We start from the raw sequence: 17,448 nt of genomic DNA, 5'->3' as shown, positions 1-17,448 counted from the left end.
CCGTTCTTCCTTTGACTATAAGGTCTTCTTGAGACCCGCCCTTTCTGTCTCACACTTTGGCCTTGGGACCATTTGGTTCTTTTGGGAAATCTGCTCTCTCTGCAGTTCCCTCTTCCAGTATCCAGTCTCCCTGGAATTCTGGCTTCAACTTCATTTGGGACTTGCTATCTGTCCTTCTGCTGTCCAGGTCTCTCTGGCAGCTGCTTCCAACTGAACTCAAATTGCTTTCAACTGAACTTAAGCTGCTTTTCCTAGTTTTTTTCTGAGTGAGTGGGTGAGCCCTCTGTCTCTGGTCCCTGTTGCTAGGCAACAGCACAGTTTTTTTTATACTTTTGTGTGCTTTAACTCTCCTTCAAAAGTCATAAAACTCATCAGGAATGTAGATATACAAACCGAGCTTTAGACCTGCTGTCTCCGCTCAAAAATGAAATTAGATCCCAGGTTTCACATTTTAACCCACAAATAGAAAAAAATATAATTTAAACTTAAACTTAAAGATATACCTTATTCCTAATACACCCAAATACACATACAGCTTACTTAAACGATCTCTATTTCCTAACAAACATCAAAGAATGCATTAAAAAATAAGGAAGGAGAAATTAGAGTCTGAGAAAGAACTAGTTAAAAATGTAAAAACACAGTAAGGGTTTCTACAGGTGTTTAAAAAGGAGAATAGTAACTAAAGTGAGAGAGTCTGGATAATTAATAATTATGGAAAATAAGCAAATGGATGAATTGAACAGATATTTTGTGTCTGTCTTCACTGTAGAAGACACAAATAACATCCTAGATATAATTGTAAATCAAGAGGTGAAAGGAAGGGAGGAATTTAAAATAATTATAATAACCAGGGAAAGAGTACAGATGGACTTTATATATGGTCTTCAAAGAAGTGGCTGCCAAGACAGTAAATGCATTGGTTTTAATTATCCAAAAATCACCAGATTCTGAAAAGTTCTCATCAGATTGGAAAATAGCAAATGTAACTCCTCTATTTAAGAAAGGAGGGAGACAGAAAGCAGGAAACTATAGACCAGTTAGCCTGACATCTGTCATAGGGAAAATGCTGACATCTATTATAAAATAAAATATAGCAGGACAATTAGAAAATCTCAATGTAATCAGGCAGAGTCAACATGGTTTTGTGACAGGGAAGTCACATTTGACTAATTTATTAGAGTTCTTTGAGGAAGTAACAAGCAACACGGATAAAGGGAACCTGTGGATGTGGTGTATTTAGAGTTCCAGAAGATATTTAACAAAGTGCCACAGCAAATGTTAGTTCCACAAAATAAGAGCTCCTGATGTAGAGGACAACATATTAGCATGGTAGAGGATTGGTTAGATAACAAGAATCAGAGAATATGCAAAAATGGGTCATTTTCGAGTTGGAAAGATGTAACCAGTGAAGTGCCACAGAGATCAGTGCTGGGTCCTCAGCTATTCACAATCTGTATCAATGACTTGGATGAAGAGACTGAACACATGGTTGTTCATTTTGCGGATATCAATGATAGGTAGGACAATAAGTTGTAAAGAGATCATAGGCATCTGCAAAGGGATATAGGTTAAGTGAGTGGACAAAAATTTGGCAGATGGAGTGTGGGCTGGGATTTTCCATACCTGCTGGTGTCAGACATGTTCTGTGGCGTAAGTGGATAATATGGCGCAATATGGCGCAATCATCTGCTCAGCCCACCGATGGTTTCCCACTAATGGATGTTGGGAACCTCATTGTAATACATCTGCATTTCGCTATTAGGCCAGCCAACTGGAATTGTTCCCCTCGCTGGATCATCCGCCGTGTTTCACAACAGTATATATAAGGCATGCACTTGGCAGGCTGCACTTCACTGGGGACTTCGAGGTTTGTTTGCCTACCTTGCTTCAGTCAGCATTCACTGTCATCAGCGCCAATCTTCACAGACAGCACCACATCACTTTGAAGGGGGCTCACAAGCAGGTCTCTACCTACCAGATCAGCCATATGTGGGAGGCTTTTCATGAATGCAGTGCTAGGGCTTCCTTGCGGAAGGGGGAGAAGTGGCCTTAGGCAAGGGAAGAGGCTGCAGAATGAGGGCTCTACTGCGGAAGGGTGTGTGTGAGGGCAAATGTTGATCTGTGCAAGTGGCTGCAAGACAGTGAGGACTGAGGAGGCAGTCTCCAGAGGAGATGAGGCCAGATGGACATGTGAGGGTATGTGTATGAGAATGGGTGGTGATGTCCCTTGAGCTGGCAGTGAGCAAGATGCTAGTGAACGTGTGATGGGCTTGAGTGTGAGTTAAGAGTGATGAGATGGTTGCCACACCCTGGCTGCACGGATGAGATCATTCATCCTCTAACTGCATTGGATGGCCAACCTCTTCTGTGCAACATTGGCACTGATCACCTTTGCCACCACCTACCATGCCAGAGTGGTAATGTTGCTGCCCCTCCTGTGGCCAGAGCAGGGGTAGAGGACATCACAGTGGGCCTCCACAGCATCCAAAGGGCACTCAGTGGCTGCAGTCTTCTTGCCTTTTGGGCTCATGTCTTCTTTGCTGCAGTCCTGTGCTGAAAGCACTGAGCATGGCTGCAGTTTAAATGTGGCGCCTGGCGTGATGAAGCGGCGAGGTGATGGTGTGGAGGGTGAATTGGAGACCACCCACCATTGAAATGGTGCGTATCCCAGGAATGAATGCGATGGGTTTGGGACGATACAGCGTGAAAATTCTCCATTGTGACCAGTGGGTAAAGCATCATTTTTCCTGCCTGCTACTGCACTTAGTGCAAATCTGGGATAATTCCATCCATAATGTGGGAAAATGTCATTTGTCCACTTTGGCAGGAAGCATAGAAAAGCAGCATAATTTTTAAATGGGGAGAGATTGCAGAACACTATAGCACAGAGGGACCTGGACATCTTGGTACATGAATCGCAAAAAGTTGGTATGCAGGTACAGCAAGTGATTAGGAAGGCAAATGGAGAGTTGGGAAAGGGAATGAAATATATAAGTTTGAAAGTTTTGCTACAGTTGTACAGGTCTTAGATTTCCAGAATGCATTTGATCAGGTACAACATCAAAGGTTATTGTGAGAAATAAAAGCTCATGGTGTAGGGGGTAACATATTGGTATAGACAGAAGATTGGCTAGCTAACAGATAACAGAGGGTAGGTATAAAAGGGTCTTTTTCTGGTTGTAATGAGTGGTGTGTCACAGGGATCAGTGCTGGGCATCAACTTAACAACTTATATAAGTGACTTGTATGAAGGGAACGAAGGTATGGTTGTTAAATTTATTGATGACACAAGGATGGGTAGGATAGTAAGATGTAGAGAGGACATGAGGAGGCTACGAAGGGATGTAGATAAGTTAAGTGAGTGGGCAGTGACCTGGCAAATGGAGTATAATGTGGGCAAGTGTGAAATTGTCCAGTTTGGCAGGAAAAATAAGAAAAGGCAAATTATCTAAATGGTGAGAGATTGCAGAGATCTCTGAGAGGGATCCAAGTGTCCTAGTGCACGAATCGCAAAATTCTCACAAACTCAATAAGATCATGGCTGATATGTTTGTAACCTCAACTCCACATTCCCGCCTTACTCCTGATAACCTTTCACCCCCTTGCTTATCAAAAATCTATCTAGCTCTCCCTTAAAAATATTCAGACTCTGCTTCCACCACCTTTTGAAGAAGAGAGTTCTAAAGACTCACAAACCTCAGAGGAGAAATTTCTCCTCATCTCTGTCCTGAATGGGTGACCCCTTATTTTTAAACCATGGTCCCAGTACTCAATCCTCCCACATAAGGAAATATCCTCTCCACATCAACACCTACAGAAAGAAATTAGGAAAGCTAATAGAATGTTATAATTTATTGCAAGGGGAATTGAATACAAAAGTAGGGAGGTTATGCTTCAGGTATAGAGAGCATTGGTGAGACCACATCTGGAGTACTGTGCACAGTATTGGTCTCCTTATTTAAGGAAGATGTAAATGAGTTGGAAGCATTTCAGGAGGTTTACTAAACTAACACTTAAATTGGGTGGGCTGTCTTATGAGGAAAGGTTGGACAGGCTAGGCTTGTATCCACTAGAGTTTAGAAGAGTAAGAGGTGACTCAATTGAAACATATAAGATCCTGAAGGGTCTTGACAGAGTTCATGTGGAGAGGATATTTCCTCTTCTGGGAAGATCAAGTACCAGGGGCCATTGTTTAAAAATAAGGGGTCACCCATTTAGGACAGAGATGAGAATTTTTTTCTCCCAGAGGTTTGAGAGTCTTTGGCACTCCTGTCCTCAAAAGGCGGTGGAAGCAGAATCTTTGAATATTTTTAAGGCAGAGGTAGATAGATTTTTGATAAGCCAGGAGATGAAAGATTATCGAGGATAGGTGGGAATGTGGAGTTGATGTTACAAAACTATCACCATTGATTTTATTGAATGGCAGGGCAGGCTCAAAGGGCCGAGCGGCCTACTCCTGCTCCTAAATTTTATGTTCGTATTTAGGGCATTGGTGAGACTGCATCTAGAAAATTGTGTTTGGGTCTCATTATTTAAAAAAGGATATAACTGCATTAGAAACAATTCAAAGAAGTTTCATTTGACTGATTCCTGGGATGAAGGAGAGGTCTTATGAGGAAATGTTGGACAGGTTGGGCCTGTATCCATTGGAGTTTAGAAAAATGAGAGGTGATCTTATTGAAACATGTATGATTCTGAGGGGACTTGACAGGGTGGATGCTGAAGGAATGTTTCCCCTTTTGGGAGAGATTAGAACTAAGGGACACAGTTTAAAAGTAAGGGGTCTCCCCTTTAAGATGGAGATGCAGAGAAATGTTTCCAAGACTCATAAGCCTGTGGAATTCTCTTCCCCAGATAGTGATGGAGGCAGGATCATTGAATATTTTTAAGGTAGAGTTGGATAGGTTCTTGACTAACAAGGGAGTCAAAGGGTACTGGGGGGTGGGGTTGGGGGGGGGGGGTGGGGTGGTGGGCTGGGGGGTTAGTGGTGGGTAAGCAGGCAAGTGGAGTTGACTCCACAATCAGATGAGCCTTAACCTTATCAAATGGCGGAGCAAGCTCAAGGAGCCAAATGGCCTACTCCTGCTTCTAATTCATATGCTTGTATGTTCGTCTGTAAGAGTTGAGAGAAAAAAAGGCTTAGAAAAGGACACAAGCAGAATCGGAGTCAGAGCTAGTGCAATCTAAAAGGATTTCAAATGGAACAGACAAGTGGAAAAAATGTCAGGAACCAATGTATCTATTTGTTTTACTTCAATTTGTGTATTTCCACTTTGGCATCTTATTATGTGTAATATATTTTTATTTAATGAGGAGACTAACAATACTAACTGTTCACTTAATATGGTGCAGCACCAATATGAAACCAATACTCACATGGGCACTCCCACTGCGGACAGCACCTGTCATTGTTCACTTGGACAGGCATTCCCAGAAATCCACAACTTGGCTGTGTCATGTTAAAAGGGCACTGGAAGAAATAATTTACAATTAAAAAGTATGTATCAAAAGATATATAAAATGTATAAGATATAAAAATTCATGAATATGTAGCAGTGACATTTGATCAGGTCTTTTTCCTGAGTTGTGGATAAGCTATTGCAAAATGTCATGTTTTGTTCTAAATACAAATGAGCAGTATTTTACAAATAATCATGACACTTTGTTCCAAAAGGTTGCTGCTATAAGGAAGCAATGGAAGCCAAACCATTGAAAGAAAGGTATAAGATAACAATCTATGTTTGAGAGCACAGGATCATCCTATAACTGAGAACAACGGAGTCCATCATTGCAAAAACTCCAGGGGTTTAACCTTGGCATGATCATAGCTAGTGGTGAGTCAAGGCCCATCTAGGAAAGCAGGCCTACATCTGTCCTTGCAGGGTAAAATGAATATTGCAAAGATTAACACAATGCCACTGCAAAAGGGAGGAATATTATGAAATCTCAGCTTAAGTTCTGCATTTATGTTATTTGACATTAGGTATAAAGTTGGCTACAGAAACTTAGATTTTCAACTTGTCACAGTGGAAGAATCGGGTTGCCTCACCTGCCACTTTGGCACTGGAAACTTTAAGAGCTATTGAGGAGGAAAGAAAAACGTTTGGAGACAGCTTTAATCGAGAATAAGAGGCATTTTGAGATAGCTTTAGTTGGGAAGATGGAGAATTTCTAGCTGAGGTCAGAATCATGGGGCCAAGGTGTTAACAAATAAAGCATGGAGCATAGATAAATGTTTGCAATTGGTTAGACTTTTGAGAGACATTGTTTATTTAGTTTTTTATAAAGCATAAAAATCAAGATCTTTGTGATTCAACCATTGCAGCACAAAGATTTTGAATATTGTATGTATTAAGGCTGTATAGCATACATTGGAATATTTGTCAAAATAATGGACTAAGAGCTGGCCATCTAAATGTCAAAGTCATCATATTTCATTATCAAACTAATACTTTCCCTAATATAAAGGCGGAGATCCAGTGCTATTCATTAAATTTTGTTTCAGGACATTTTTGTTCTTGATTAAATTCTGTGTCATTCATTGCGTTGATTTAATTTTTTCCTATCTCTTGAATGAATGGAAAAAAATTCTTTATTGATGAACTGAATGATTTGAATCAAATCTGAAAACATTGAATAAGAAACTCTCCATTCAAAACAGACACAAAAATAAAGCTGATATTTTTGAATAAATATATGTCATATGCTTCTATCTGTAGCAATTTCTTACATTATTCCAGTTAGAACTTTAACCTGTCTGTGACTTCAATTTGTACAGCTACCTCTTAAGAAACAAACAGGGACTTCCCAATGGCAGCAGTAGGGGTCTGGGCTTTCTAATATCCAGGTTTATAATGCCATTTTTGACTGGCATCAAAGTTGCCTTCCCTGATTAAGTGATTTACATACTTCTGTCCAGGCCATTAGGTGGAGCACTTCATTTGAGAAAGCTAAAAACTTGAGAAAGCTAGAAACATCCTCCATTGCAGATGCTTAAGTAATGTTGATAGTAGCAGTTTAAAAAAAATCACAACCTAGAATGTCTAATGATCTTCTTGTTCGTAAAATAAGAGGCTTAATGATAGATAACTGGCTGGAAGGAATATGAATCATGGGGATAGGTTGCAATAATGAAGGGAGACACACAAAGATATAAAATATGAATAAGTGTAATAGAGAATGGATCAAATTAAATAATGTACTAATAAGAGCTTTCAACATGAAATGACAAGTTTAACCAAATTTTCCAATTTTAACATTTAAATCTAGAATTTTTATTTGTCATTTTGTACATTCTGTTTAAGGAGAAAAAAGGTTAAACTTCTCCTACTATGCATTGTGGTGGTGTCACTGATGGGGCTGCAGTTTGAGAATAAGAGGGTGCAGTTGAGATACCAAACGTAAATGCAGTTTCTGGTTGAGGACTCATTGTAGCTGCAGATGTAGGTGATGTCAGGTTTGAAGGAAAAGTCTGTGATGCAGAGGATGCTTCTGATGTGGTTTTCTCCTGAATGCTTGTAGCTGAGACAGAAACTGGGGAAGTCACTGCTGTCAGCAGTATGCTTTTTTCTGTCCCAGTTATGACACTTATTGCTGGAGTTAAGGTAGTTCTGGTCATTGTCAACGGTGCAACAGAATGCTTCGCGACCCCTTCCGTTGATGTTTCCGTCTTTCCCACTGTTGTCCGTTGCAGTGTTGTGATTTCAGTACTTCCAGTGGATGTACTGTATTGGGTCTTTAATTTTGCTGGCTGGGCAGTAGATACTGTACCATGTGTTGAGTAAATAATCCCTTCAGATCTGTTGCTGGTAGCTATGGTTGAAAAAGCACTCCTTAAAGCTGTACTTGTGGAAGGCAACATTTTTTCAGTTATATAAACGGGAGTTCTAGATTGGCTTGTAACTGCTGCTGTGGCACTTGTTGTTCTGGTACTCCCAACAGAAGTTGTTGCAGCCCATGTAGAACTTAAAACTGAAGGTTCTGTCGATGTAGAAGATGTTGTGTAAGTTAATGCAGAGGTAGCTACAGGGGGTATTGTGGTGACTGTTGTAATTGTTGGAGCAGCTGTCAGCGGGGCTGATTTCACACTTGTATATTGGTCTGTAATGGCAGTTGTTGGTTGTCCTGATGTTGGAGTCAATAGTGTCGTGGATGAACTGTATGCTGCTGCTGTTGTCACAGATGTGGTTGTCGGCTGCAGATAAGGCAAATCTGTGGTAGTGACATTGATACCTGTTGGAAAATAAACAATGAATGCATCATTCACAGATACATGTACTTCAAGTTCAACCCAGAAGCATTATCTTTTCCCTGCTGCTTCTATTGAATTTGACATCCTTTCAGATATTGTTAGAACAAGAAGCTAAGCACTCTTGTTCTTTTCCATACACTGATTATGAATCTAGGGCCATAGGATAGGCTCCGACTAATTAAATGTGTACTTTTGGAGGTAATCACTTTTAGCTGGAGCCAGAGGCACTAAGATATTTAGAAGAAACTATTGAATTATCAAAACGGTAGTTATTCTGAATTTAGTACGTCTTCGTTATCTGATATTTAACGGTATCATTTCACTGATTAGAATCCCTAGTATTAACTGTAACGTAAAAAGACAAATAATAACTGCTGGGTTTGTAGTCTGTACTCTTAGCAAAGTGATGTTGGGGATGTGGACTCCACTGAAATTGGAGGTAAGGGCAGACTGAAATTTTCAAAGCATTAATGTTAAGCTATGAAGTAACTGACCTAGAAATGCTAAATGTTCATTACTGCTCCTCTTCTTTAGCTTGTTCGTCTCTTAACTTAATCAACAATAAACAAGGAGTATAAAAACTTGAAAATAAACAAACTAAGACACTCACAGTCCTCCAGGTGAACACATCTGTGTGTGACTTCATCAAGAAGCATGTTCTTTGGGCAATGTGCCATACATCCTTCTACCCTGCATGAGGAAAATAGACAGGCATATTTATGCTTACTCAAGGACATGAGACCCTTATATTCCCTCCCGAGTTCTCCTTGGTGTCTCTGAGCCGTACATCAACTCTGACTGAGTCAGCAGGCGGGTAAGCTGTTCACAAGCCTCCCCCAGTTACCAGTCACTATCAGGGATAATGTGTCCAGCAATTTTCTCTTCCATGGGAAGGCACTTTGGAAGGCATTTTTACTTAACTGACCCACAGGAAGCAGGTCGGCCAGGAAGTTGTGGGGAACCCACAATGTTGGATTCCCCCACATGCTGTGGAGTTTCACCGATGAGTTCCGATGGGCCTCCAGTCAGGCAGACAGCCAGTCAGTGGCAGCAGGTAGATCCGTGCCAAGGAGGCGGAGGTTAACTCCAACAGGGTTGGGTGGGATGGTGGTTGGGGGGGTAGGGGTTTGCAAAACAAAGGGTTCAATGGGAGAGGAAGAGGGGTAGGTGACCATGAAGGAGTCATCAGAGATATGGAGAAAAACAGATCAATTGGATTGGGGACCTGATTGGAGGGGAATTTGATCGGGTGGGGGCGGGGGATTGATCTGGATTCAGGGAGGTTGGAGGCCTCATGGTGGGGTGGGTTTCAAACCTGCCGGGGAGCTCAGAGGCCTTGGTGGGGAGAGGGGAATTGCAGTCGTGGAGGGGTGAGTCAGATGCATCAGGGAAAGGGTGACCAGAGCTCGGAGACTGGGCCTCGGGAATCGGAGACCCGTGGTGTGACCAGAGACCTCAATAGGAAGGTTGTTAGGAGGTACCTGATTGCATAGGCTCCTGAAGCAGGCACCTAGATCCAGGAGGTAAACGTGAAGGCACTTACCTCCTGAATCCACCAAGTGCTTGCTCAACCAACAGAAGTTGATGTTAACACCTGAACAACATTGAGGTTTGTGGCCTCATTATCATAAGTAACGTTTCAAACTAATCCCTTGGAGATGATTGGTAGCACGCCCTCCTTCCGGACTCAGGTAAAGCTGGAAATGGACAGGTCGGAGGTGGGTTCAAATCAGGAAATGATTTCTCGGGCTTCAACCCGACCCGAACAGGGCCTTCTTTAGGTTAAAACTGGCCCCATTATTTCTGCTCAACATTTCCCCATTGCAGCAATGCTAAGATTGAAAATTCACCATTAATCCATGCAGTGCACTGGTTCTCATCCCCAGCCTAAAGGTTCAATTAATTATTGCTATTTGTTGATGTGAAAAAACCTGGGTTAGAATGTTAAATTAAATATAATGTTTAACTTAAAATAAAAACAGAAAATGGTGGATTCAGCAGGTCTGACAGCTTCTGTGGGGGGAGGAAGAGAGTTAACGTTCAGGTTAATGCATCCCTGACCTGCTGAGTGTTTCCAGCATTTTCTGTTTTCGTTTCAAATTTCTATCATCCGCCACATTCTGCCTTAATGATATTTAGCTTGCTCTGTTGCCTTTTTCACTGACATTTATAATTAATTAGGAGAATATTGGACAACTGGATTTATATTTGGATATACTGCAATAGATTTTAGCCACTTCTGTCATTTAGACTTAAATACGAAAGCTCCACCAGTTTTGGCTGGTCTGCTATATCAATGGCTCCATATGACGTTAAAGTGTGCCACCTGGTGGTGAGGTAACAAAGTTCAGTAAAAATAGATAATCCTGGATATAATTGGAAAGGTTCAAATAGGGTATTGCAGCAAATATAAATACTGATTTAGCAGTTCAAGGACTTGAGGAAAAGGAGATCGGAGATGAGGCAGTAATTTTCAAATTGTAGACATAATTTCTGAGGACTGGGTTGTTTAAGTGGCTTTGCCAGGGAGTTAGCCAGTACCTGAGAAGGAATGACGTGCATTTTCAGTTAGCATGGGGTACAAGGCTAAATGGTCACCAGATTTAGACCCGGGTTCAATGGAGAAAGAGATGGGGGTTCATGGACAAGATGAGTCCAGAGAAGGCATGGGGGAGCTGGCAAAAAAAAAACAGAAATTGGGAATTGTGGGGGGGTGGCAGAGGGGATGGCTGAGGGCAAAGAGAAAAGAGAAGACAAGAAAATGCAGAAGAAAAGGCAGAGAAGAGAACAGCAGAGAATTGCGAAGTTGGGAGATGAGGAACGTGTTAGTGGGAACTGTATGGAGAGACAGGAGACAGCAGAATGATCCGAGGGGGAAAGAGAGGAGAGTGCTAGCATGAGCCAGTGAGTTAAGGGCAGGAAGTAACTAAACTGGGGTGGGGGAGGCAGAGTTTACAGGTGTAAACTGTTGGACTGGGGGGATACTTGATGGGGCATGTATTTCTGAACTGTTGAAAAGGATTATATCAAGAAAGTATCTTAATGTTGAAGGAATAAGTAATGTTTAGATAATATTTGTTTTAGGTAATACTACTGAAAACCAAAATGTCACTTTTAGATTTAAAAAATCTAAAATTGTGAAGTATTTAAAAATAATTGGAGTGTGTATCTTCTAATGTAGGGCTGAATTTTACCAGCCATTTGGAGATGGTCAGGGAGATGGGAGGCCTGGTAAAATTGTAGGACAAGGCACTGGGGCAAGAACCCGACATTCTCCCGCCACCATGGCATATTACCAGGGGTGAGAACCTCAGTGGTATGACTAAGGATGTCAAGCTGCCATCCCTCTAGTTGGACCAGCAGCTCTGGGAGGCAAGCTGCCATCCTCACTTGAGTGGCAGTCCCATTGACAACCTGTTTTCTGGCCAGCTTATGTTTCTCTCCCAGGTCCATCAGCTACTATTCCATCCACAACCCCCCACCCCGACTCCCCAGAGAGGAGTCCAACCTCAGAGAGGAGGGGAGCCCCAGTTGCCTGAGGGTACACAGTCAACACTGGCATCTACCTGGCATTGTGGAAAATTGCCCAGTTATGTCCTGTACACATAAAGCAGGACAAATCCAACCCAGGCAATTACCGCCCCATCATCAGTAAATTGATGGAAGGGTCCTCAACAGTGTTATTAAGCAGCACTTGCTTAACAATAACCTGCTCACTGATACTTAGTTTGGGTTCCGCCAGTGCCACTCAGCTCCTGACCTCATTACAGTCTTGGTTCAAACATGGACAAAAAATCTGAACTCCAGAGGTGAGGTGAGAGTGACTGCCCTTGACATCAAGGCTGCATTTGACTAAGTGTGGCATCAAGGAGCCCTGGCAAAACTGGAGTCAATGGGAATCAGGGGAAAATTCTCCGCTGGTTGGAGTCATACCTAGCACAAAAGAACATGGTTGTTGTTGTTGGCGGTCAATCATCTCAGTTCCAGGATATCACTGCAGGTGTTCCTCAGGGTAGTGTCCTCAGCCCAACCATCTTCAGCTGCTCCATCAGTGACCTTCCTTCCATCGTAAGGTCAGAAGTGGAGATATTTGCTGATGATTGCACAATGTTCTGCACCATTCGCGACTCCTCAGATACTGAAGCAGTCCATGTCCAAACGCAATAAAACCTGGACAATATCCAGGCTTGGGCTGACAAGTGGCAAGTAACATTTGTGCCACACAAGTGCCAGGCAATGTCCATCTCCAACAAGAGCAAATCTAACCATTGCCCCTTAATATTCAGTGGCATTACCATCGCTGAATCCCCCACTATCAACATTCTGGGGGTTAGAATTGACCAGAAACTAAACTGGACTAGCCATATAAATACTGTGGCTACAACAGCAGTGTGTACCATCTACAAGATGCACTGGAGGAACTCAGCAAGTCTTCTTAGACTGCACCCTCAAAACCCACGATCACTACCATCTAGAAGGACAAGGGCAACAGACACATGGGAAAACCACCACCTGGAAGTTCCCCTCCAAGCCACTCATCATGCTGATTTAGAAATATATCGCTGTTCCTTCACTGTTGCTGGGTCAAAATCCTGGAACCCCCTTGCTAACAGCACTGTGGGTGTACCTACACCACATGGACTGCAGCTGTTCAAGGCGACAGCTCACCACAACCTTCTCAAGGGCAGTTAGGGATTGGCAATAAATGCTGGCCCAGCCAGGGACATCACATCCCAAATGAAAAAAAAACACCTTACAAGGCAGCAGTCACCAGCCCAAAGACACACACTCCGGTGGGTTTTAGTGCGGAGATAGATTGGGGAGCACTTATTGAAGACCATGGCACCAGCGTGCCAGAGGGGGAGTTTGAGCCAGGGGTGTCTGTTGATAGCTCACCCCAAAGTGGGGAAGGCAGCGGTTGGGTTGCTGTGCTGGCAAGCGAGGTAGAACCCCCTAAGTATGTGGACCTGCAGTGGCAGATAAGTACTTATCTAGCTAGGTTTCCTGTGGCATTGTGAGATCAAGCACTCTGTATGGAGGAGTCTGTTGTTGTCATGACCTTGCCAATGTCCTCAATTGGAGAGTGCATAATAAGCACCCTTGGGAGAGTAGCCAAACCCATGGTAAGCTCCTTGCACCAGCACGTGCAGTGTATGCAGGAGGTGAGACCTCGTGCAAAGCAGCGAGATTGCCTGCGCAGCTTCAATAGCTCCAGTGCAGTAGTGGGGGAGGAGCAGCGACCACTGAACGGAGCTCTCTTGAAGGTGGCAGATCAGTGGCTTGCAGGGATGGCACCAGCACCACAGCCTGTCCAACCAATGGTACTGTTATGAGCCCAGCTGAGATTACCCCTGGAAAAGCCTGATCGCAGGGTAGAACCCAACTTGATAGATCGGTACGTCCATCGGCACACCACCCCAAGAGCTCTGTATTCAGAGGAAGAGGGTGAGTGCTCCATGCTTTTGGAGGAAATCTCACCATCCTGATTCCTTGGCCCCTCAGCCAGATGCTCCATTTGCTAGCTTGGTCCAAGCAAGGGCAGTTGTCCCTGCAGAGATGCAGATAGTGCAGTCTGAGGCAAAGCCTCAACCGGTCCCTGCATGACAAGGTCAACCATCACAACCCTCACAGCCATTTGGTCAGGGATGTAAGCAGCCTGCCTCCACCTCCACCTAGGGAGAGCCCCTTTCCTCTTCATCCTCTGAATGAAGAACCAACCCTCTTCTCAGTGCAGTTTGTGAAGCATGCAGAAGAGTCACAATGATTTTGAGAACTCTGTGAGGTGCCTTTTGTGGCAAGTCCCCTGAGCAGTCCAGGCACCTGATCTTCGTCTTTAAAAAGCCAATGGACTATTCAATTAATGTTTTCATGTGGAAGTGGCTCTCAATGTATCTTCCCTGTGGTTGGGCCTGTGGATGTCGCAGGGGTTGTGAGAAGTCACGTTTTCAGTGGGTAGGCCTTACCCCTGAGTATCTGGGGGTGTACTGGGGAGGCGGATCTGAACATTCTTGGCAGCCCAGATGCCTTGAGGATAAACGGTCTTGGCAACTGCCAGGTTAGCAGGTGCAGACATATAAAACCGTTTTGCAGAGGAGGTACACATTCATGGAGTGATAGCCCTTCAGATTGATGTGCCTCTCAGCATTCACATAGGATGCTCTTATTGCCACGTGTGTGCCCTTAACTATACCTCACTTCTGGGGGAATCCTTGGGTGAGGAAAATCCTGTCACCATCTGAGCCTGCATTGCAGCATCTGTGTCAAAAGGGATGAAGTGCCCTACCCCAGCAAAAAGGGCATCGGCTGGATGCACCTGTGTGCTGCTCACTGTGAAATCCACAGAGGTCAATTGCAAAGCTTTGGAAAGAACGAGTCATGAAGAAATTGAAGGTCACCTTCAAGGCCACTGGGTGTGCATGCCCCTGGTTTCCTGTTGGCTGGAGGTCTTCTCACAAAAGGTTGCAAAGTTCAGCTACCGCCCCTCGGGGCAGACGCTTCCTTCTCCGGCATTGCCTCTAGATCATATTAAGGTATGTTACTCTGTTCCTGTATAGCCTCTCAGGTGGGTTGTTCCTCAGCATTACACACCTCTTTCTCACAGGCACGTAGTGCCATGATGCCTCCCTTCCTTGGAGCCGTGCATGTGGCCGGCAAGGCATTTCAGGCTGCTGTTCCTGCTTCTGCTCCCCCAATGCCTCTAACTACTGCAGATTGGATGGGGCTACACCCATTCTCGATTGCAGATTTTAAAAGTGCTCTTACTCAGGAGGCTTAGTTTTAAGGCACAGGTGGTGCCTTCTTGCTGGTGCTCAGATGTGCTGGGTATGGATTTAAGGGAATCTTTCCTCCACTTTCCCTTCCCTGCCAGACCCTCAGCTTGCTTGCAGGCAGTGCTTGGTGGTTTAAAAGTTGCAAAAAAGCATTGTGGATAGTTGCTGCACTTTACTCATGACCTCTTCTGAGCTGGCAAACATCTTTATGACTCAGAAAAGATGTATGTTTATTTGACTTACTAAATGCCTGAGTCCCAGCGAAAATGGCAGAAATACAGTTTTCATCCCCACTTATGCTGGGGAGCCCAATGTCAGCAGCCATCCCTACCCAAAAATTTTGACATAATTTGTGTTCATTGGCATTCAATTACACTCATTTGACATCAATTGAACTCAAAAACAAACATTTAGCTATCATTTAACATTGTAGGTAACATCACTGACATAAATATCATCAATTGCCCCAAACCTCAGCACTCAAAGGTTTGCAATCAGCAACAGCACTTAAGCATTCAGACGCCAAAAACAGAGTTTATTTTCCATATTTCTGAATTTTGATAGCGTCAAACATCCTAAAACTGAGCTAACTTTTGAAAAATCAGACTCAATTTTAACATAGGTTTTAATGAGTTAGTTTTGTGCTTTTCTTTGTAACCTATAGTCCAGCATGACCCTGCCAGCACCAGCCCCCCTGCCAATGACTGGAGCAGTTTTCTTCCCTGCCACTGCACACCCCTCCCTCCAGATTTTCCCTCCACCGCTCCCCTGGAGCAATTTTCTCCCCCACCATCCGTCCACCCCGAATCAATCTTCTCCCCCACTACGTCCCCCAAAGCAATTTTCTTTCGCCCCTGAAACCCCCACCTACCCCCAAATTGCAGTAATTCTCTTCCGCTCTCTCCCCCTCGCCTCCCCCTCTCTCTCCCCCTCCCTCCTTCTCCTTCCACTCCCACCCCCATCCCTCTCCCTATCCGTCCCCCTATTCTCTCCCCCGCCCCCACACTTATTAGCTTAAAATCCATATGGCTACCGTACTTATCATTTCTGCTCAGACTCTGGTCCCATTCTGGTTCAGACGGGGCTCATCCTGATAGTACAGTCCCAGTACTGCTGTCAGGGTTTCACAAAACGGAACCCCACTTTCCCTGACCTCCTTCTGTCGAGTGGTCACCTCCCTGATCTGACTGTCCCCATGCCAATTTGCACATGTTTTGGGGAATAATCCCGAGATTAGAGGCCTTGAGGTCCTGTTCTTCAATTTAGCTCCTAGCTCCTGGTATTGTCTAAACAGGACCCCTCGTCTACACTTTCCTATGTTGCTGGTCCCAACTTGGGCCACCATTACTGGGCCCTCCAACATTCATTCAATTCGAGATGACCCTGGCCTCGATACCAGGAAGGAACTCTCAGTACTCCTCCAATTCTGGCCTTTTGAGCATCTCCAATTTTAATTGCCCCACCATTAGCTGCCTTGTCTTCAGCTGCCATATGGGTATCTCAACCCTGCTTATACTCTCTGTCCACCTGATTATTGCAATACGGGTCACAGGATATAGGCTGCATTTTCAAAATGACTTACAGAATTATATATCAATAATAAACATCCAGCAACAAAAAAATGGGTTGTGGGTTATATTGCATTCAAGTAAGTAAATACAAACAAAAAATACAAACTCCTGCATTTTTAACATTTATAAAATCCACAGACACTTACGGTGATAGAAACTTGCAAGCTGTTGCACGAGGGTCACTGCATGTTTTGAAGCAAGGACTGGCACAGGCCTCATATCTATATTCACACATTGTCCTGTATGGTATAACTTTGCTGCTTTCTGAAAGAAAATGATAAAAAAAATCTTGCATTAACCTGTAGCATCATTTAACACTCAAAAATATCCAAGAGACCCCTAAGTGACTTTTTCATTCGCATAAAAGTAACCCAAATTTCTGGGAGATAATATATTTTTGTTACTGCTGCTTTAAAACGCAGTCATTGTAAACAGTGACCCAAAGTTCCCGAGGAGTCTGGAGCAGCCAGGCGAGCAGCAGAGGGGGTGGGATGTTCAGCAATCCAAAAAAAGACCAGCTCTGAGAATGGAAAGTGACAAATAGGTTTTCAATTGGGAAAGTGGCGGTTTTATCTTCCTCCATAAGTAGACGATGTTTAAAAGGATATAGGAGAAGCACAATTATGTTACTCACTAGATTTCTCACAACTCCGGTCTCTTAAGCACCCACCGGCCTGAACACCAGAAATATGCCGATGTCCAGATCAATGGTGTGGCACAAAGTGTCTACTGAGGTGTTTGGATGAATCTTGGCCTCAAACATGTCAGAAGACTCAAGGCAGCAGAAATGCAATTATAAAAGGGGCTGATTATTACAATTTGGAGAAGTTGCAACCAAGGTGCCAGCTTCAGG

The 17,448-nt window shown here is 43.6% G+C and overlaps 1 protein-coding gene across 1 annotated transcript in view; it reads right to left on the bottom strand.

Moving 5' to 3' along the window:
- The window catches only part of otogl (otogelin-like), a 198,816-nt gene that overhangs the window by 52,125 nt on the left and 129,243 nt on the right, over nucleotides 1-17,448 (bottom strand). The window contains exons 31-34 of the mRNA XM_041215660.1: nucleotides 16,742-16,859; nucleotides 8,865-8,944; nucleotides 7,334-8,235; nucleotides 5,380-5,473 (exon numbers count right to left, since the gene is read on the bottom strand). Of these exons, the coding sequence (XP_041071594.1) occupies nucleotides 5,380-5,473; nucleotides 7,334-8,235; nucleotides 8,865-8,944; nucleotides 16,742-16,859 (1,194 nt within the window). The remainder of the gene's footprint in view (nucleotides 1-5,379; nucleotides 5,474-7,333; nucleotides 8,236-8,864; nucleotides 8,945-16,741; nucleotides 16,860-17,448) is intronic.

The sequence above is a fragment of the Carcharodon carcharias genome, chromosome 21, assembly GCF_017639515.1.
Source record: "Carcharodon carcharias isolate sCarCar2 chromosome 21, sCarCar2.pri, whole genome shotgun sequence".
Lineage (NCBI taxonomy): Eukaryota > Metazoa > Chordata > Chondrichthyes > Lamniformes > Lamnidae > Carcharodon > Carcharodon carcharias.
Note: the sequence above shows the minus strand (reverse complement) of the source record. Positions and strands in the feature narration are given on the sequence as shown.